At 40.5% G+C, this 19,662-nt stretch overlaps 2 protein-coding genes across 5 annotated transcripts; one reads left to right on the top strand and one right to left on the bottom strand.

Moving 5' to 3' along the window:
- Positions 1-2,950: 2,950 nt before the first annotated feature.
- FBXO45 (F-box protein 45) lies at positions 2,951-6,441 on the bottom strand. Its single transcript, XM_075201593.1, has 3 exons — positions 5,926-6,441; positions 4,464-4,820; positions 2,951-3,914 (listed from the first exon to the last, which is right to left on the bottom strand). The coding sequence occupies exons 1-3, from the start codon at positions 6,229-6,231 to the stop codon at positions 3,729-3,731; spliced, it is 849 nt and encodes a 282-aa protein (XP_075057694.1). The 5' UTR covers positions 6,232-6,441; the 3' UTR covers positions 2,951-3,728.
- WDR53 (WD repeat domain 53) lies at positions 5,724-10,853 on the top strand. 4 transcript variants are annotated; one of them, XM_075201592.1, is made up of 3 exons: positions 5,724-5,762; positions 8,023-8,516; positions 9,795-10,853. In XM_075201592.1, exons 2-3 carry the CDS (start codon positions 8,025-8,027, stop codon positions 10,374-10,376), a joined length of 1,074 nt encoding a protein of 357 aa, XP_075057693.1. In that variant the 5' UTR covers positions 5,724-5,762; positions 8,023-8,024; the 3' UTR covers positions 10,377-10,853. The 4 variants fall into 4 exon arrangements, with proteins under 4 accessions (XP_075057693.1, XP_075057691.1, XP_075057690.1 ...); XM_075201590.1 differs by lacking the exon at positions 5,724-5,762 and adding an exon at positions 6,547-6,695; XM_075201589.1 differs by lacking the exon at positions 5,724-5,762 and adding an exon at positions 6,547-6,767.
- The last annotated feature ends 8,809 nt before the right edge of the window (positions 10,854-19,662 follow it).

The following is a 19,662-nucleotide window of genomic DNA, read 5'->3' as shown; positions in this document are numbered from 1 at the left end:
TGTCATTATGCTGGGTAGCAGCCCATACAGAGCACCCTAGAGACAGGCCACTGTCAGACTTCAGCACAGTCCCTGTGTTTTTTTTACATTTTAAGATGGCTATCCATCTTCGTGTCCACAGGATCCTTCAGCGGACCACTATCTTTCAAAGAATAGTGTTCTTAATGAAAAATCTGGCCCTTGCCACACCAATCTTTGGCATGTTATATGATTAAGTCTCTTAATATTAGGCTGGCACCTCTCCAACTGTTCCAATTCTTTACCAAAAAGGTTCTAAAAGAACCCTATGAATTTAAGACACTACTGTTCACAGATTATTTTCAAAGAAATCTGTAGAGAAGTATGTGCAGGAGTATCAATTCCCATAGCGGTCAAGGAGGAAATCCACTGTGTCTAGGTTAAGTGGTCAGAGATCTTCCTCGAGTTCTCCGGACTCATGGACCCCCAAGCAGATGGACTAGACCGCATATAATCCAGAGCCATACTTCTCAGAGATCTGTTTCTCTTCACAGCCTGTTAATCTTCCTCAGTGACAAAGATACCCTGCATCAATCTTTACCATCATGAAATTAACTCTGCAAATTGTTTAGAAAGCTGAAGAGCACTACTTTGGGATGTGGGGCACAATCCACGCAGAAAGACTCCTCACAATCCTCAAGATAAATGCTTGTCACAGACTGCACAAACTGACTGAAAACGTAGATAACACCAATAGCATCGTTTCAGGTTTTTCCCTGTTGTTAAATAGCTCGAAAACCTGCCTGAGCATGTGACCTTGTACTCACTGCATTGAGTTCCATGTACATGTGCACAATTCAAAAGTGAAAGGAGTAATCCCCCACATTTGCTACTTTATTGCATCAAATTTGCACCTCAGGGAGCCATCCATGTCCCAACTTTCACTCCCAGAGGTGCATTACTGGGAAATAAGCAAGCCACACACACAAAAATCATTCCTTGGGCAAGAAGTCACATTATATACCTTCCAGGGGTTTCTTTTTCCTATCTCTACTCTGACTAGGGGTGTTATCCCATTTGTCTAGTGCTGCCCTGGAATTGAAAAGGAAATTTGCAGGTGTTCTTAATAGGCTTTGGGTGTGGGAGAGATGCGACAACTTTTCCAGTCTCATCAACATGTGTTGCTCCAGAATCAAAGAATCATTTCAGACATTCACAAGTTTGTTACTTGTCAAGTCTGATCTCCTATCACATACATGTCTTTTCTATGAACCGGTCAATATACTCAGGAAGTCATCATTCAACACTCCCATCGATCAAGACAAAAGCTTCCATAAAATGAAGAAAGGCCGAAATCTTTAGGATGGGGTAACGTGGATGCTCTCTGTGCTCAGCATATAACTGCCCCAGGAAACCAGTGTTCATTAGGAATACTATAAAGTATACAAGAGGTAGTATAACAAAAACCAGACAGACAATTACATGGTCTAGAATTTGTAGGGCAAAGGAGGGGATAACTTGATTCCTGGGACAGTTATACACTAGGCATAGAAAACATCTGTGCGATAGCGGTGTAACAGTTTAGTAATGGATATCAGAACTCAGATAACAAAGTTCACATCCTCAGCTGACAATGCCAACCTCAAAGACAAAGTTAAACAAGAGATGGAATTTATTACTATAGAAGATGGCATACAATTGTTTGAGAGCAGTTCATAAAAATCAAATGCCACTTTTTACAGCAGTAAATTGCTCCCTCCACTACTCAAATCTGCCATTAATAGCGGTCACTAAGTGGATATCTCTTCTGACATGCAAGCGATAGAATTCCATTTACAAACTACATAAATGAACATTTCCTGATCTTTGTTCTTTAAAACTACAAGTAGCATGAAATTGAAAAATACAAGAATTACGGTTTTAAAATTTAGTTCTCTGTTAGAATGGTCCAAAATGATTTACAAAGGGAGCGCCCATTCCTACACACAGTCTTTCTGCTGCATGATCTTCCTGAGCTGGGTACCAGTGGCTCATGCGGTTGATGCAGTCATTTAGGCAGATACTTTACAATATCACTGCCTAAGAGTAGTAAGAATTGCTCTTTTCAGCATAGAGGCCCTCTGTGCACCCACTTAAAAAAGTTTGCTCAAGAGGAAGCAGGGCTTGGCTATTGGAATGGTCATTATACTAGCCTCACAAAATCAGTTATTGATATGTAATTAGGTTTTATTACCTGCTCTGCAAAGACTACATACATGGGGTGATTTTGCTACGTATAAAGATTATATTGATCACATTCAAAAAGAGATTGATCTCTTTGCTAGAATCAATTTTACGAACCTTCCAGATTCTAAACTACCTGCCACCCCCTGCCTTACAGGGTCCTGGGAGTAGACCTATCCATCCCCAGCTGCCAAAATCATTGTAAGAGAGCAATTATTTGCACAATATCTGAAACATTTCTTATTGTGATATAGCCAGTATGATGCAGTACATGATGGAAGTGGGGAGCATGTCTATTATGCCTGGCAGGGTTAGAGCTTTCCTTGCAGTCAATGGAACCAAATTCACAGTTCCAGACAGGCAATGGATGTAGCAGGTTAGTGTAGAGTATGCTGCAAAAGGTTACGGCATCATATTGTTATTAAATTAATTACTACCTTGGATATCAATACTGTAATAAAAAATGAAAATACCTTAACACTGTTAAAATCTTTAAAACCCCTCTATCTTTAAAAATATCAGACCTGTTTATTAACACATGATTTTGTAGTTTAACTCAACACCGTTCTTATGTTGCTATATTAACCGAAATCAAGAACTATGAAGGCAGGGGATTTCATCCTTGGCGTTTAGCCAAATCTACATTTCATATATCTCCTGTAAACTCTTGTGAATTATCCAGCATGGAATAGTGACCATGTTCTGACAAACTGTTTGGGATTCACTGCTTTAAAATTTTAACCCAAAGGGAAAGCCACCCTACTTCAAGTTGTGCATTACATATAGCATGATTTAATAAAACACTTTGCAATGGAATGACATGCTTCGGCTTTGAAAGAGAATATTATATGGTTTCACTATAAAACACAAAGATGAACTGATGAATATAAAGTATACTTTTTTTGTACACTCTTTAGAATACTTCAGTATGGTTTCATGATAATTTCCCTTTAAGAAAGCCAGACCTGAGCCAATAGTGAAGCGATTAGATGAGAAAGGCAGACCTTGTATTCACTGGCCAGCCTCAAAGCTCAAATCAAAAAGTAAGAGGAAGGAAGAAAAAGTACCATGAAAATATAGTTTTAAATATAGGCTTAAAAACCGCTTCTTGAATAAAAACACCAAACAATCTCTGGCTCAGATGTTAAGGCCAGAGCAATTTAAATAAAAACAAAATTAAAAGAACTCCAGGCATTAGATTCCTTTATGGAGATGGAAGGTAGGGAGAGCATAAAATGCTGCTCCCCTCATCCCTGCGCCCATTTGGACCCCATCAGTACAACACGTTTCTTTTGCACAATCACCAACACAAGCACAAACTCTCAACTGGGGGAAAAAAAAAATAAAACCCTTAATCTTCATACACAAAGAAATGACCCACAGACTCTTCGCAACCATGTTGAGATAAGGTGGAAAATCTTCCAGGCCTTGTGTAAGGAAGGAGGATCTCTTGATCACTTCTGTCCTGCGGATACCCGTAGAGCGGGTCATGCTTTCTGCTCCTTTGCATGCATAGCCCCTCCTGCCTGGCCACTCCTGGAGACAAATCATCCATCCAGTGGCTTTCCTAGGTAGACCAAAGTCACTTCTGTGTTTCCATACACTGCAGACACTGCTGGATATAGACAGGTTTTTGGAAGTCCTCGAAATGCCACTCCTAAATACTCATATCCACGCTCAAAGGCCAAGGTCTTGTCTTCCATGTCCAAAATCACTCTGATCCTTTCACCTATCTAAAAAAATAAAATAAGTGACATTAAGTAAATTATTAAGCAAATATGTGTAAACAGGATAATTTTATTTATAGGGACTGTCACAGAATATAAATGAATAAATGTAAAGTTCTGTTTGGATTTTTTTTAAGAGACAGAAAAATGTAGTTTTTCTTTTTGCAGCAATTAAGCAACATATAACATAATGTATATTAAGGAAATATTAGAGTTCCAAGTTAAGAACGCCAACACTATTTTTTCCAAATGGAAGCAAAAAAAATTAAAAATACCCCCAGTGAATTCATCAATACAATTTGAAACAATTGTATTTTTGGCTTAGTAATGTCAAACCAACAATAACGTTGTGCTATACTTTAGGGGGGCAAGTTAAGCGGCCTTCAGGCTTTTGCAAATATAGTTAGCAGGTTAAAAACAGAAAGGCGTGGGACAAGGTGCTTAACCCAAAAAATAAAATAGTATATACATTTATAAAAATCACTCCTTTTATATATTTCCCAAAGCAAAAGATTAAACCTTTTAAAAAAATTGTAACGTTGTACTGTTACTCACCTGATATTTGGGTGCATTATTGCACTGTGGAAAGCTTCCATTAACTTCTCCATTATGCAACAAATTATTATCAACTAGGTTCCAACCCCAACTCTGATCATCACTTCCAAGGAGTGCCACATAACCCTGACACTGCATGGGAGCCCGTTTTGTAGCTACGCCAATAACTGCAACAGTGCCAAGTGGCCCTTCCCACCATACCTCCCAGGCATGACGCCCTTCACTGAAGCCAATTTTGGTGCGTGCCCCATCAGTGCTTTGAGCAATAGGATTCCGATGTAGAGTGAATCCATTTTTCTTAATATAAACGTTCCTAGAGCAGTCGCTGGAGCTAAAACCATGCTGGAAGGCTCGAACCTGCATTAAAAAGAATAATTTGCATGAAGAGATTCATCCAACATTTCACAATAACTGCCATGTAACAGAGCACTACATTTACAAGAAATGTGGGTTTGTATCCCATCAATCATATAAATACATAGAAAATTGATCAATAAGGCTTACAAGAGTAATGAAAATGTAACTTTCAAAGTGCACATCCTCAGGAATCGTTACATGATACTTTCCAATTGCGTGCATAGTGGTCTAATAGGGAGAAGGTGAGCAATTTCTAATACTTTCACCATGCAGTGCAAAACACAACACCAACATAAATCTTTAATGGAACCAATAATATCTCATGCCTTTAAAGTAAACATCAAAGAGGATTTACGGGTAAACATATTGAAAAACAAATATATATATATATATATATATATATATATATATATATATATATATATATATATATATATATATATATATATATATATATATATATATATAAAAAAAAAAAAAAAAAAAAAAAAGAGGATTCTCCAGGCCTAAAGACCTGGAAAAGTTAGAATACTGACAGTATCTGACATGCTTTACACCATACAAGTTATTTTCATTACCAATGAAACAGCTATATCAACTCTCACCATTGAAACAGCTTCAATTTATAGGAAGCTACATACTACCAGCGCTTGATAAAAATATTAGGGTAGTGTCACCCTACCTAATGACCAACACCACAGGCAGCAGCGTACCCTAGGCAACATCATCCTAAGAAAACCTCCCTGGGAAGCAGGATCCTACCCAATGACCAACAACTGGTGGGAGTATCACTGAGCCCAGAGCCTGCCCATGCCATGACCAACACTGGCACTGCCAATCAGGGCAGCAGCCCAAACTTAAGGATGTTAGCTGGTTTCCCAATAGAGGACAATGAATGACAGAGTTGGCCTGAGACACAGCCTCCTTCTACGGACAATACAGGTATGACTGAGAGGAATGAATAGCAGAGTTGTCCTGAGACACAGCCTCCTTCTACGGACAATACAGGTATGACTGAGGCATGAATGGCAGAGCTGGCCTGAGGCACAGCTTCCCTCTACTGACAATACAGATATGACTGAGATGAATGAATGGCAGACCTCACCTTGGCCTTGTAGCTGGGCAGGTTACACAGCACATCGGTGCGCAGGGCCTCCTCGCTGACAGTCCGCAGACACAGGCTCCTCCACACGTCATTGTTCTCGTCCCCATGCAGACAGCGATGCCAGTGCTTACACACCAGGCAGCAGCTGCGGAGGTCTGATAGCTCCAGGTAGGAGAAGACCAGCTCTAGCACACGGCTCGGTAGCCTCCCAGATCCCGAGGCGGGCGGCGGGGGAGGAGGAGGAGGAGGCGGAGGAAGAGGAAGTGGCGGAGCGGGAACCGTAGAGGGAACGGCGGCAGCCGCCATTCCCTCCGTATTTCCCGGTACCGGCGACTCAAGCACCTCCACACTCCCTCATCACCCAGCGCCAAGCAACATCCTGCCGCATCACGTAATCAGTAGCCAATCAGCTACCGAGTTCACAAAAATAAATTAGAGGCTAGCCAATCAAATGACAGGTAAACACGGGTCTACCAAACTCTTCCTGTTCTACCCTCCCAGCTCTCCATAACGTCACTCTGTGTATCCCTGCCGTGTGGTTCCGCCTCCTTACGACACTGCGCACCAATCGCAGGCGGAAGATGTGATGCGCATGCGTAACATGAGGAATAGAAGACGAAACCTGTATCTGGCAGCCTGTGATGTCAGAACATGTCTGCCAATCAGGGCACAGTTGTTGTACGTTTACGTTGGGCTGGCCAATGGGTATGGGAAGCTCGTGTAGCAAACAGCAGACGCCATCAAGCAAGGAGCCTGGTTCCCGGAGTGAGGTGTGTGGTACAAGAGCTCGATGGTTGGTTACTGCTGACCTCTGAATGACATGCCAGCCTGTAGCTCTTCAGGTACTGTAAGTGCCATGGCCTCTGCCTGACGCTGTATGCTGGGACTTGTAGTTCCACAACAGCTAGAGAATCGAACTCTGGTCTGGCGTTATTAGCAGTCTAGTCTGGTAAATGTGATCACATACTGTGATTATGCCTGTATATCTTTATTATTTTTTATAGGGTGCCACATGAGGTCTGCAGTGTTTTTTGCCTGTACAGAGGGCAAACAACAATATAGCACATGGTATAGCATACTTGCCATTCCGGGAGACTCCCGCATTTCGGGTGAGCCTCACGGACTCCCGGGAAAGTATGGCAATCTCCCGCATCGGGCAGAATTTGGTCCAAATTGCCGCGATTCACCGGGAATCGTGGCATTTGGCCCCGTCATCGCTGTAAAATGACGCGTTTTGTGTCGTTATGGGGGGGGGGGGGGTCGGTGCCAAAATGATGTGATTTTCGCAGCCCTGCCCACTGCACTCCCACCTTCCCTCTGCAGCTCCCGGATCATACTTGCCATAAGTTGGCAAGTATGCAATACAGTAAACAAATAACATAAGGGGTGGGTTCAGCAAAATGGACATCCACTTTTAATCGGGCAAAGTGTTTTACACTTTACATATTCAGAAACCGGGAACGCAGAAGTGCTAAATACTTTACAGTTGAACAGAATAGAATGTACAACTGTCCATTGAGACGATACACACTTACATATGCGGAGCACCTTAGCAGCTGTATAAACCTATAGAATAGTCTACTTAATACAGACACTTCTAGGTTTTTAATCATAAAGCTACATATATCTATCACATACAAACACAACTTTAGTGAATTGTGATATGTTATCTAGGGGTGCAGCTGTATAAGGGAATCTGCATCTGATCCGATGCTACTCTGTGTTTTGACAGTATAGAGTACTGTCGGGTAAAAGAAAAGGGAAGGATGGGGACGTATTAATCACATAGATTGTAAGCTTGCGAGCAGGGCCTTACCTCTGTCTGTATTGCCCAGTATTGTTTATTATGGAGTTTGTTCCCAATTGTAAAGCGCTATGAAATTTGCTGACTATATAAATGCTGATGATTAATCAGTAAGATCCTCACTTGCCGGTAACTGTTTTGGAAGGTGGATTTTAAATCACAACTGTACTAGAAGATGGGCCATTTATTTTCATATTTCTAGGGGGTTGGGGGCAGAAAAATGGATCTTACTATTAAAAAAATGGTATGTAAGTAGTAAAATATAAATGTTTTATTTTCCTCTACCTATTTAGGGATGGATGAAACAATGGCGACAAAGTGGGATTCTGGTCACTCTAATGCTGTATTGAGCTTGGCTATCAGCAAAGACAGAGTTGTTGCCTCTGGAGCTGAAAGTGGGGAACTTGCTGTCTGGAGTGAGCAAGGACATCCAGTAGGAAAATTACACATGAATGGTGGTGAAGATGTTACTGGTGTTGTATTTTCCCCAATTTCCTCCACTAAACTTTATGCTTCTCATGGGGAGATTATAAGTGTTCTGGACACTCGGGCATTTGGAGAACCTGTGGAGAACTTCGGTGTCAACAAGGAAGAGATTAACTGCATTTCTGTCAATGAAACTGGCAGCCTTCTAGCTGCTGCTGATGACGCTGGCACAGTAAAAGTCTTGGATCTTGAGAGCAAGAAAGTCTGCAGAACACTGCAGCGGCACACTAATATCTGCTCCGCAGTTGCTTTTAGACCACACCGGCCACAGAGCCTTGTTTCATGTGGGCTTGACATGCAGGTAAGTAAATATCTGTATCTCTGGATCTTTCATGTACATGATTTTCATTCACTTAGTGAACACTTTGAGCTGCTTATATATAAAGTCCAACTCTATTTGAATGCAACAAGCTGTATTCTTTGTATTTAATTAAACCTTTAAAGAAATCTGGTAGTACCTGTTGGGACAGTTTTTTTCTAAATGTAAAACCTGCTTCACATTTCTCCATAATAAAATTACACTGTTAAGATGTTTATTGCAGCATCTTTGTACGTTGCTCTGGTATGGTCAGGAATTGAACTCATGTCCCCAGTGCTGTAAGGCAGAAGTGCTAACCACTAAGCCATCGTGCTGCCCACAGCTACATAAGGGTAATAGAGCCATTTGTAAGAAATCTTTTGCCATGAGGTGAAGCTAAAAACAAAGGATGACTAAGTCCAAGGCGCAAACCAATGTAGCAATCAGAAAGGCAGCTTGTAGCAAACAAATAGGAAACACCAAACCCTATACAATATATATAAAAAACAACAAGTTTGCAGACAGGCGCCAATCACAAAATCTATGCAAAACAACAGATTCAAAACACTCAGTAATAAGAGAATAAAAAACAAAACGTCCAAAAAATCTGAAATTCCAATAGGAAAAAGATGATGAATCTTCTGAAAAAGTCCCAATCACTTCAGGAATCCTCGTGGGTCATATATAAGAAAAAGGAAAGAGAAAACCAAAAACATAGTGCAATCCACATATATATCAAGATGCAGGGGAGATAATCCCTATATTCTCCATGCACTGATAAGTAGACAGCAACACCTCATGTGATGATGGGTTAAACTTAACCTCTAAGGGTTGCGCACTCACCAAATAGCGTAATATAACCAGCCCGTAACACAGATGTTATTCCTTATAATGATGTATCCTCTGGTGTGGAGTTTCACTCAATTATTACGGGCTCCAATAAAAGAAAAAAACGCTCCATAGTTTTACACTATCATCACATGAGGTGTTCCTGTCTACTTATCAGTGCACGGAGAATATAGGGATTATCCCCCCTGCATCTCGATATATATGTGGATTGCACTATGTTTTTGGTTTTCTCTTTCCTTTTTCTTATATATGACCCACGAGGATTCCTGAAGTGATTGGGACTTTTTCCAGAAGATTCATCATCTTTTCCCTATTGGAATGTAGGACATTCAGATTCATAGGTGAAGCTGCCTACACTGGCTTTCTTGTGAAATAATGAATATGGTAAAATCTCCTCTTATATACTCTTGTTTCTTGGGTTCCAAACTCTAGGTGATGCTCTGGAATATGCAGAAAGCAAGACCGTTATGGCTCACAAATCTGCAGCACTTGGCTCACGATGAAGAAGATATGGATTACCATCAATCTCCAGGGCAGCTCTTCAATCCACCTCTGGCTCATTCACTTTCTGTATCTGCCTGTGGAAATGTGTTTTGCTGTGGTGCTGAAGATGGCAAAATCAGATTCTTTCGGATAACAGGAACCCGTTTTGAGGAGGAGCTATGTTTTAAAGCTCATACTCAGGGTGTCTCTCAAGTCTGTTTTGTAGGACAAGATCCCGGGCATAGTTTCTTATTATCAGGAGGCAATGATGGTAGAGTGTGTCTCTGGGACATTGGTAAGGACATCACACAACATCACAAACAGCAAAAACATCACAATTCCAAGAAGTCTTTATCCAATGTCAAATTCAGACAAATGGCAGAGGCTGCTCCAAGAGTCAGCTCAAAGCTATGCATTGAACATGGAGAAAAGGTTAACTGGATTGTGGGAGCTGAGCTTCAAGGAGCAAAGGTTTTTCTGGTAGCCGATCCGAGCAGCTCCATATCGGTGTATCAACTAGGCGAGTTATAGGTTGCTGAAAACTAATTTTCTCACTTGGACATTTGCAACCATTTACAGTATTGGTGTATTAATTACTGGAAAGTGTTCTCTGCATTAATATGAAGTGCCTTAAGAATTCGGTTAAACAGACTGCTATTTAAAGTTTTGATGGAACACATAAAACATTTGTTCTGTTACGCTGTCTAAATGCACTGCTACAATTACGCAAGTTTCCATTTTGCTCTGTTCAGTTTGAATATCATTGTAAGGAATGGATACATTAAGAAACACAAGTGTGCACTTTGTAATGAAAGTTAGCTAAGAAATTGACATATTTGATATGAGATGTTATCATAACATGTAAATATACTGAGGCATGTTGGAGGATATAAATGTATTGTATGGTATATGCTATTGCATATAATACAAATCCTTGAGTAGATTGGGTGTTTCTGTTCTCATGCAATGGCAGATACACCCAGATTTAATAAACTGAAATTATTGTGAGCACTCTTTTCCTCCATGTTCTCGTGAACTCTGAATTTTGCTTATTAAAAGATCGAATACTTGAAAAATATTGTGAAATATTTTCAGCTTCTGATGCATTATTCCAAGGAGATCCCAACATACAAAAAAATGTTTCTAAACCTTCATTAGGTATTACTCCGTGAGATGTATAAGTACAGGGATATTGGGTATAAGATAGCCGTGGCTGCATCTTGCTTATTGCAGTAACCACAGGTACAAAGTAAGAAAAAGGGTATGCATGCCAAAAGGATGCAATTTGATGCATTTGTGAACACTCAATATTTAAAGTTGGCAAATGTCTAACTTTCTAGACTCAACTATCCACAGGAAAATAGTGGTCTGCCATTGTCTAATCTGCCTGATTTATGTAACTTGGGCATGCCCCTGGATTTCAGTGTTAGGGGGTATTCTGTAGTTCTCAATTTGAGGGTATTAGACTTCAGGGCCCCCAAAATATAATGGTCCCTTTTAAACTCTATCACCACAACAATTTGTCATAGTGAAGTGCCCCTAATTTCCATGAGCTTTTCCCCTGGAAAGTTCTCGCTGGATATGTCCATGTTTTTAAGATATGGCCTAATGCGCAGTACACCTTCTATTCTACATCGGGGATACATTTTTTGCAATCTATGTAAATGGATTATTTTAAAGGCCAAAAACGATTATAGTTCAATAAACGTGTCTATGGGATTTGTAGTGGATTAAGGTCACTTAGTACCAGACATGATGGACTTCAGTGTACTTGCTCAGTTGCAAAGTGTCCCTGGAAATAATTTTATAATGTTGTAGCATTAATGTGAGCACTGAAAAATAAAGTTAGATGGCCAATAAAAGATTCAGGTTTTAGAGCGTTGTGAGAACTGGAAGGTTTAGAAGAATGGATGGGTGTTAGATGTTGAGAGTAGTAATAACCCTCACCTAGCTGCAGTGGTTTATTGCATTCTCTCCAAGTTGAGACAAACACAACTATGGAGCTGGAGGATGTTTCTTAACACTCCCACTGTGCTTACCTCTAGCTATGTCTGTATATTTCAACTTCATTCTGCTGCATGTCTGCGGGATACAAAGCAACATATCTTGTTAGAAGAACCACAAATAATAAGTCTGGACATTTGGGGCTCCATCTAAGTCTCTGGTGGTAAGTAGTCAGTAGCAGGCCATCCTTTCCTGACCGGCTGGAGCTTCACAAAGCTGCAAATATTTTACTTGTCCCCCAACACTTTTACTGCTGTCCCTTGTATACAGTCACATGGGCTGCTATGTCTATATTTATGCTATTACATCTTCTTATAAGAACTATGCAGATATCCATATTGTGACCAGAACATTGATCTGCCAAGGTATAAAACAGAGCGGTCTCCCTTTTTATGATGCATTGTACTACTTCGGACTTTGCAGATCTTGACTTGCTCACGTACAGACTGCTGGTGCCAGGTCCGAAGTGTTTATCAGGCTCTGCGGTCATATAGAACTCCCTCGCGCAGCCAGAGTTCAAAAATATGCAATCTTTCAAGCACTCTCTGAAAACCCATTTCTTCACTATTGCTTACCCTGCCCTCTCCTAGTCCACGCCCTTTGCCTGCTCCACCTGCCACATCCATTCGTATCCCACCTTCTGCTGTCTCTGCTTCCTCTTTCGTCTACACTGTAAACTAATGAGCAGAGCTCTCTATGCCCTGTGTCTCACGTCTGCATCTCCTTGTCTACCTCAAATGTACCCTTTGGGCCTGAGTCATTAAGGAAAGTGTTAAGCATGTCTGGTTGCTATCCAATAACGATTGCCGATATGTGGTCCCAAAGCACAAAGTGATTTAAAGGCCAAAAGTAGCAGAATAACAAATCAGAATAAAATAAGTACAGCCGTTACTTATCGCAGGCGCGCTGGATCCAGTGTACAGTCATTCAGGTCTGAAGGCTGTGGTCAAGTAGACTGTCCACTAGGTCCAGAGCCCCTGCTTATATACAGTCAGTGAATACAGTAAAACAATGCAGATGATGTGGCTTGCTTCTATTGGTCCAGGCTTCAGGAAGGTCCAGTGTACTGCTGGTCATAGGCCAGTTTAAACCAAAATATCCAAAGGTGGGGGTTAGCTCTCCAGGAGATGTACTCCGGTTTTCCTGCCAAGAATCCAGTTTAAACTAGTTTAATTACATTATACAGGCAGTATCATTTTAAACATTTATTCCCTAACATCGCTAACTAGAGTATGCAGTGTGCGATCCCTTCGGCCAATAAACCGGACAACTGCGGATGAATAGGGGATTAAAATTATACTAAACATGACATATTTCCTGCAACCTGAACCTTTGATTTCACTAACTTGTGTATAACTTATAATATTAAACATAAATATTGCTACATTTCAACATAAATAACTATGTGTTGCAACTACAATTAATGTGTACTAATTAGAAATGTGTATGTTCGTGTGAATGCGTGTAAATGTGTAAACTTGTTATTTGCCACGTGTTGCGGCTGGATACGCTTCCCCACGCCGTAGCGTGCTCTACTCATAATTTTCAGACAGACAACCAAGTTTGCTAGATATTAATTGAAATGACTTTATCCAATTTGCTGACTTCGACAAAAGACAAAAAAAAGAAGTAAATGTTCTCTAGGACAAACAATGTTACAATGTAAGGGGTGCCAAATAGTTTATTATTTTGCACATAAGTTAAATACTGGCTGTTTGTTCATCTAGCACACAAATACTTGATAGCTTTATTTTTATACTGAAATTTATAGTTGCCATAGGACATGCACTATCCAAACTATAAAAATGTCCCCACATTTTAAATTTACCTTCTCCAATGCAATATGGGTTTGCCCAGGTGCAAAGTTACTCCTTTTTATGCTTTGCTCTACTTAATACCTCAGGGTCCTTTATGTTTAACTTTTGCTGGGGTGTGTATTTGTTATTATGGAACTTGTCCTTATATTGAATTTGAACTTGTATTTGAGCTATTTGTAATTTCATTAGTATGATTTTTGTAGTTACATAATTTATTGTTATGTTTGATGTGTATGTTGACTGTTGCTGTGGAATTTGTGGCATCTTACAATGATGATGGCTGGCTGAAAGCTCTCAACAACTACAACTTGTCCTGTACGGAACTCTGATTGGCTTCTGGATCTCGGTGCAAGGCATGAAGCATAGCTGGTACTTATCAATAATAATGCCAGCTTATACCAACTCTGGAGCCCATCATACAGCAAGCAGGAGCACTTCAGCTAAAATAATAAAAATGTGATAGTAACATCACTAGATAAAGTGGTATGTATTGTCCATTCACCTCCAGATAATGGAGTCTGTAATGTTCATTTGCCACCAACGAGCATTTGTTCAATATATACCAGTGAATGAGGTTTGTATTGAACACTCAAAGAATGGAATCTATACTGAATGCTAGCAACCATACAATGTATATTGTGTGTTGGTATACAAAATTGAGACCGTTTTCTGTTGGCTATCTGGAAAACAGGGTATGTATATTTCCTCTAGCGATCAGATAATGGGGTCTGTATAGTACAATTTTTTGTTTTTTTTAATTCTAGCCCCAAGAGAAAGGGACCATTTGTTTACATTATCCAGAGAATTAGGTCTGTAGATAATAATGAAGCAACTTATTACAGAGAGAACATCTGTAAAACTTTCCATTTCTAAGCAAAACATTTGGCTGGTCTGACAGATAATAGGTTGTTAAAACTTCAGTACAAGCTGCATCTAGTCTAGAGAGGAAGCACACATTGCCCTGCAACTTGTAACGCTGGTACTCGCTTGAAAAATTATGTACAAAGGCAATATTTGTTTCTTGTCTTTCTTCTTATCTGAAACTTTTGTTAGCAGTCCTGAGGAGCAAGAGCCCATTTCATAGTTAAACACCCTGTGCCCGATAGAGAGTTGAACTTATGGCAGTTTGCACTGCGTAAATTGTTCAAATTCACTTTGTGCATGCCCACTAAGAGAACAGATGCATATGTGCCAATGCAGACTTGTGCCGCTTTATGACTGGAGAGACAGAATGGGTGAGGGAAGGAGTGTACAAATGGAAGTCATGTAAATGCGGCCATGCAGACCTGCAGCGACACGTATATATGCCTGGTAGGAGACTGTCCTTCAGCAGGTGCATAAAACGCTGTTGATGACCTTGTGCAAAAAAAGTATATATGCTCCTGAAATAAAGCTGGATGCTCTGCAAGATATGTACAGGAGTCTATGTGAATAATTTATGCCATTTTTTGCAACCAACTGTGCCTCAGCCTCTCTCCAAAATGGCAAACCTTTTTCAGGATGGGTATATTTCCATAGGTAAATTATAGAGTGCTCACCTGTTTTCAACAATGAAACTTGTGAAAATAGCACTTTTATGGTCTTTGGATACTATCTCTAACATTCTTTCCTTCATGAGGTCAATAATTGGAGCTGCAGTTGTAGCAAGTTTCCTAAACTATTTTTCATGACTTCTTTTGTCTATATCTATATGACCTCCACTTTAATTTTTTGAGACTTTGACTCTTCTTCTGCCAATAATACTATTTACTTGGCTTATTTTATTCCCATATTACATTTTTGTGTGTTTCTCAGCATCCCCACACCCTTATTTTTGTCTCTGAGATCAGCATAGATATTTACATTACACTTGGATTTCTGAGTTGAGTGTGAGGTCTTACAAAGGCAAAATGGCTAATGGTGTCATGTGCTTGGGAGGAGAGGAGGGACGTTGAAAATCATATCTCTCTCGGAATGTCCGAGAAGCTTCCAACTTTCGGGGAGTGTTCCCGAAGTCCCTGGAGAGTCGTCGCCCTTCTGACCAGTGCGGAGGTGGAGCTTAATGTCCCATTAAGCCCTGCAGCTAAATGCCACAAATTGTAACGGATACAGTGACGTAATTGTGTCTGCAGCTTTTCACTACACACACACTTGTCACCTGACCACCACTTTACAGAGAGGAGAAACTAAAAGTTGGTAGATATGATCATATTACAGTTGAAGATTCCTCAACAGTCACTGTTCTCCCTTCCCTGTTCACTCTATTCGCTAGCACCCACTAACTATCCGTGAACTGCCCACAGACTTTTTGCTGTATGTTCTTTTATTATTGTATCATTACACTATTTGCAACTGTTAGTTCCGTCTGTTAAAAATAACAAGCTTAAAATACAAAAATGTAAGTATGTCATGGGAGATTTCAGGACTGATTTAATTAACAGGTATTCACACTATATGTGATTTTAATCTTATGTATATATAAAAGTGATAATAAGTATGTGTATGTATGTGTGTATATATATATATATATATATATATATATATTGTCGAAGTCAGCAAATTGGTTAAAGTCATTTCAATTAAAGTCGAGCAAACTTGGTTGTCTTTGTCTGAAAAGATGCGTACGGTACGCTACGACGTACAAGGGCACGCTACGGCGTGAAAGGGCGTACGCATCCACTACACGTGGCAGCAACAATAACTGGTCTTTTACCATACATTCGCACAAACACGCATACTTATAAAATAGTACACATTAATGGTAGTTGCAACACATAGTCAGTTATGTCGAAATATAGTAGTATTTATATGTTATATTAGAGTTACATGCATATTAGTGAAATACACGGAACAGGTTGAAGGAATCACATCATGAGTGGTATCATAATGAACCTCGTTACATATCCTACTGTTTGGTTCACTCTGCGAGGGAATCGCAGAGTGCATATACAAGTTATGAATGATAAGGAATTATGAACTACTTAAGAGTAAGGAATCTTGGCGGGAAGACCCGAGCATACCCCCTGGAGAGGTGACCCCCTCCTTTGGATTCCTTGAGATGAACTAGCCAATGACTGACAACCCCTTGGACCTTCCTGAGACCTGGACCAATAGATGCAAGCTATACCATCTTCATTGTATTACTGTATTTCATTGTGTATATAAGCAGCAGCTTCACATCCAGTGTTCAGACATCTTGTCCCCAGACTTCAGGATTGAATGACTGCACTGGATCCAGAGCGCCTGCGGTAAGTAACGGCTGTATTTATTATTACTTCGCTTGAGCATATTATTCTACTTATTGCGAATAAATCTTTGTGCGTTGGAAACACAAATCGAGGTTCGACAATCGTTATTGCTTAGCGACAATACGCACATAACAATTTGGGGGCTCGTGAGCTTTGGAGGTTTCGTTGCCGATGATACGCAAGACCAACGGATTTCGGTTCCGCAACAAAGGGTGGAGACGCGTCATATACGGGTAAGAACGCATTGTGTTCAAAACCTGAATTTTACTCTGTGTTGTGAAACCGAATGTCCGTTTTGCATTATCTAGGGCACGCTAACTAGAACCTAGGGACAAAAGAGAAAACGGTTTCTTTTTTTTCTGTCATTGTGCGTTTCAACTGTATTGCATTGCTTAGCGTATGTGTATTTCCTGCTGTGCGTACGCGAACTTCCGGTAGATTTGCCACGTGGTTAAACAATCGATTTGATAGTTATATATGCATAGAAAAAAATCACTTGTGAAAGTCATTATCACTATTGTTGGGAACATTGTTGATTTTCTGCGCAGAAAACTAAGGTGTATGTGTTTGGTGATTGTATGATTTTGAAGTGAAAGTTGATTTACTGTCAAAAAGACAGGGATATCGGTTGCCGTTTGACGAGGCGGGCTTGCAACCGAGGTAGTATACAAGGCAGGTATACTGGCAACAAAAGTCCTGTTTGAAAAGAGAACAGTTAAAAAGCTTTTGGAAACTTTCTCCCCAAGGGCAATCGCAAGGTTTAGCGATAGTTAGTATTGCTAAGCGGTGCGATCGGACCGCATGGTTTTACAACCGTGCTTGTGACTTGGGTTGAACGGCTGGAGGAATTACGCTGGTACAAACGGGTAAGCTCCGGTACTACCAGTTCAGTAATACTCAACAGAATTTTGTGGAGAGCCAGGATATCGAGGAGCTGATATTTCTGTTGTCCATAGTGATATTTCTGTGTTAGGAGGTGTGTGGGCGTAGCCTGTGAAACCGTCCACGGATAAAAAAAATCTCTAGTAAGTTCTGTTTGAAAGGAGAACAGGTAAAAAGTCTTTTTGCATAGCGTTGAGAAATAGGTTGTTTTCACAATGGGTGCGAAGCAAACGCTAGAGATGGTCGATGTTGTGCTGCTTAAGGAAGGACCGCTGGGGTCAGCTAAGTACCTTATGTTTAAGAAATATGGTGCATACGCAACTGCGTATTGCGACACGTGGGTCAAGATGACCAAAGGTTGTGATAGGCCTTTCCCAACAATAGGAAGTTTTTATTCAGAGGTACTAAATAATGTAAAAGATAAAGTGTGGTTGATTAAATAAACAAAAGTGAGAAAAAGACAAAATGATTGTTTAAAATTGTGGCAAATGGAAGGTAACACGTGGCAGAGCAGTGAATGCACAGCGGAAGTAGGCGTGGCGAAAAGCGCGCGCACGGCGGAAGTAGCCGTTGAGAAGCGTGGCGAACTCAGCGCAAGCGCGCCCCCGCCACCTTATGTGGCGGGAGCGGTAAGTACAGCTGTTATTAAAACTGAAAAAATGAAAATTGCTAAGTTGTATCCTGTTTTAAGCCAGTTTAAAACAAGTGTATCAGAAGATGAAGATGAACCCACTGTGATTTCGGCCCTTGCCCATGCTGTTAGTGTACTAGAAGCTCAGCGCAAGTATGAGAAAATGGCTGATATAGGTGAGAGTAGCGTGATCACTAGGAGTGAAAGCGTTCTAAATCTTGAACCAGCAAATCCTGTAGTGTCCCCTGAAGTCAGTGTACCAGAGGGTGCGTACCCAGTCCGCACAATATCAGTTCTCAATGGGAAATCGGATAAGGATGGTGTAGTTCCTTTAAGAAATGTTACAATGCGTTGTCCCTGGACTAGATCAGAATTACATTCCATTATGACTGAATTCCCAGATCCTAGAAAGGAGTTAGCTAAATGTCAGAAATTTGTTAAAGACTTAGGAAATGCCCACGAACCAACCAATAAGGATTGGCGTGTAGTGTTGAGGGTGTGTCTTCCTCCCAATACTAACATAATTTTTTTTATTGAAGATTGTTTGTTGGAGGAAGATGACACCTTGACTGATGAGATTAACCAAAAAAATATAGCACAAATTGTCAAACACTTAGCCATCTATTTTCCAGTAGTGGTAAATTGGAGTAAGATTTTCACCAATAAGCAAAAGGATAGTGAAACAGCAGCAGACTATTTTTCTAGGGCACTAGCATCAATGACACACTTTACTGGAGTAACTGACATAAGAGAGGATCCACATCACAGGGAAGTAGCTGTAGGAGTGTTAATGGATGGTCTTAGGGAAAATTTAAAAACCAGAGTACAAACCTCATTACCTAATTGGAGAGGTATCACAGTAGACTCTCTTAGGGAGTCTGCTGTGGAACATGACAAAAATATCTTTAGAAAGAAAGAAGAGAGCACACAGCTACCCGCGCATATTATAGCAGCAAATGCTGCGCGAGAAAATGATAGTCAGCGCTAGGGGTCAGGTCATACCTGTAGTCTACAGCCAGTGAGGTTAACTGAGACTCAGAGTGAAGAACCAAAAATGATAGTTGACATAGAGGTAGGAAACAAACTTTTCTTGTAGATACATGGGCGGCCCGATCTGTGATAACCTCTCCTTTCAATCTACAAGTGACCAGTAAAACTATTCCAGCTATGGGGGTAACGGGAAAAGTGTTACATTATCCTCTAACTAAACCCGCTGAAGTTACTATCGGGCCTCTGCATACCAAGCATTCGTTTCT

This window comes from Mixophyes fleayi, chromosome 3, assembly GCF_038048845.1.
Source record: "Mixophyes fleayi isolate aMixFle1 chromosome 3, aMixFle1.hap1, whole genome shotgun sequence".
Taxonomy (NCBI): domain Eukaryota; kingdom Metazoa; phylum Chordata; class Amphibia; order Anura; family Limnodynastidae; genus Mixophyes; species Mixophyes fleayi.
Note: the sequence above shows the minus strand (reverse complement) of the source record. Positions and strands in the feature narration are given on the sequence as shown.

Excerpts from the sequence above, each read along its gene's own strand:
- WDR53 (XM_075201589.1), top strand. The coding sequence starts at position 6,746 with ATGCCAGCCTGTAGCTCTTCAG. Across the intron at positions 6,768-8,022 it reads GCCAGCCTGTAGCTCTTCAG|GGATGGATGAAACAATGGCG; the intron begins GTACTGTAAGTG and ends CTACCTATTTAG. Across the intron at positions 8,517-9,794 it reads CATGTGGGCTTGACATGCAG|GTGATGCTCTGGAATATGCA; the intron begins GTAAGTAAATAT and ends TCCAAACTCTAG.
- FBXO45 (XM_075201593.1), bottom strand. The coding sequence starts at position 6,231 with ATGGCGGCTGCCGCCGTTCCCTCTACGGTTCCCGCTCCGCCACTTCCT. Across the intron at positions 4,821-5,925 it reads TGCCCAGCTACAAGGCCAAG|GTTCGAGCCTTCCAGCATGG; the intron begins GTGAGGTCTGCC and ends TTTTTAATGCAG. Across the intron at positions 3,915-4,463 it reads ATAATGCACCCAAATATCAG|ATAGGTGAAAGGATCAGAGT; the intron begins GTGAGTAACAGT and ends TTATTTTTTTAG.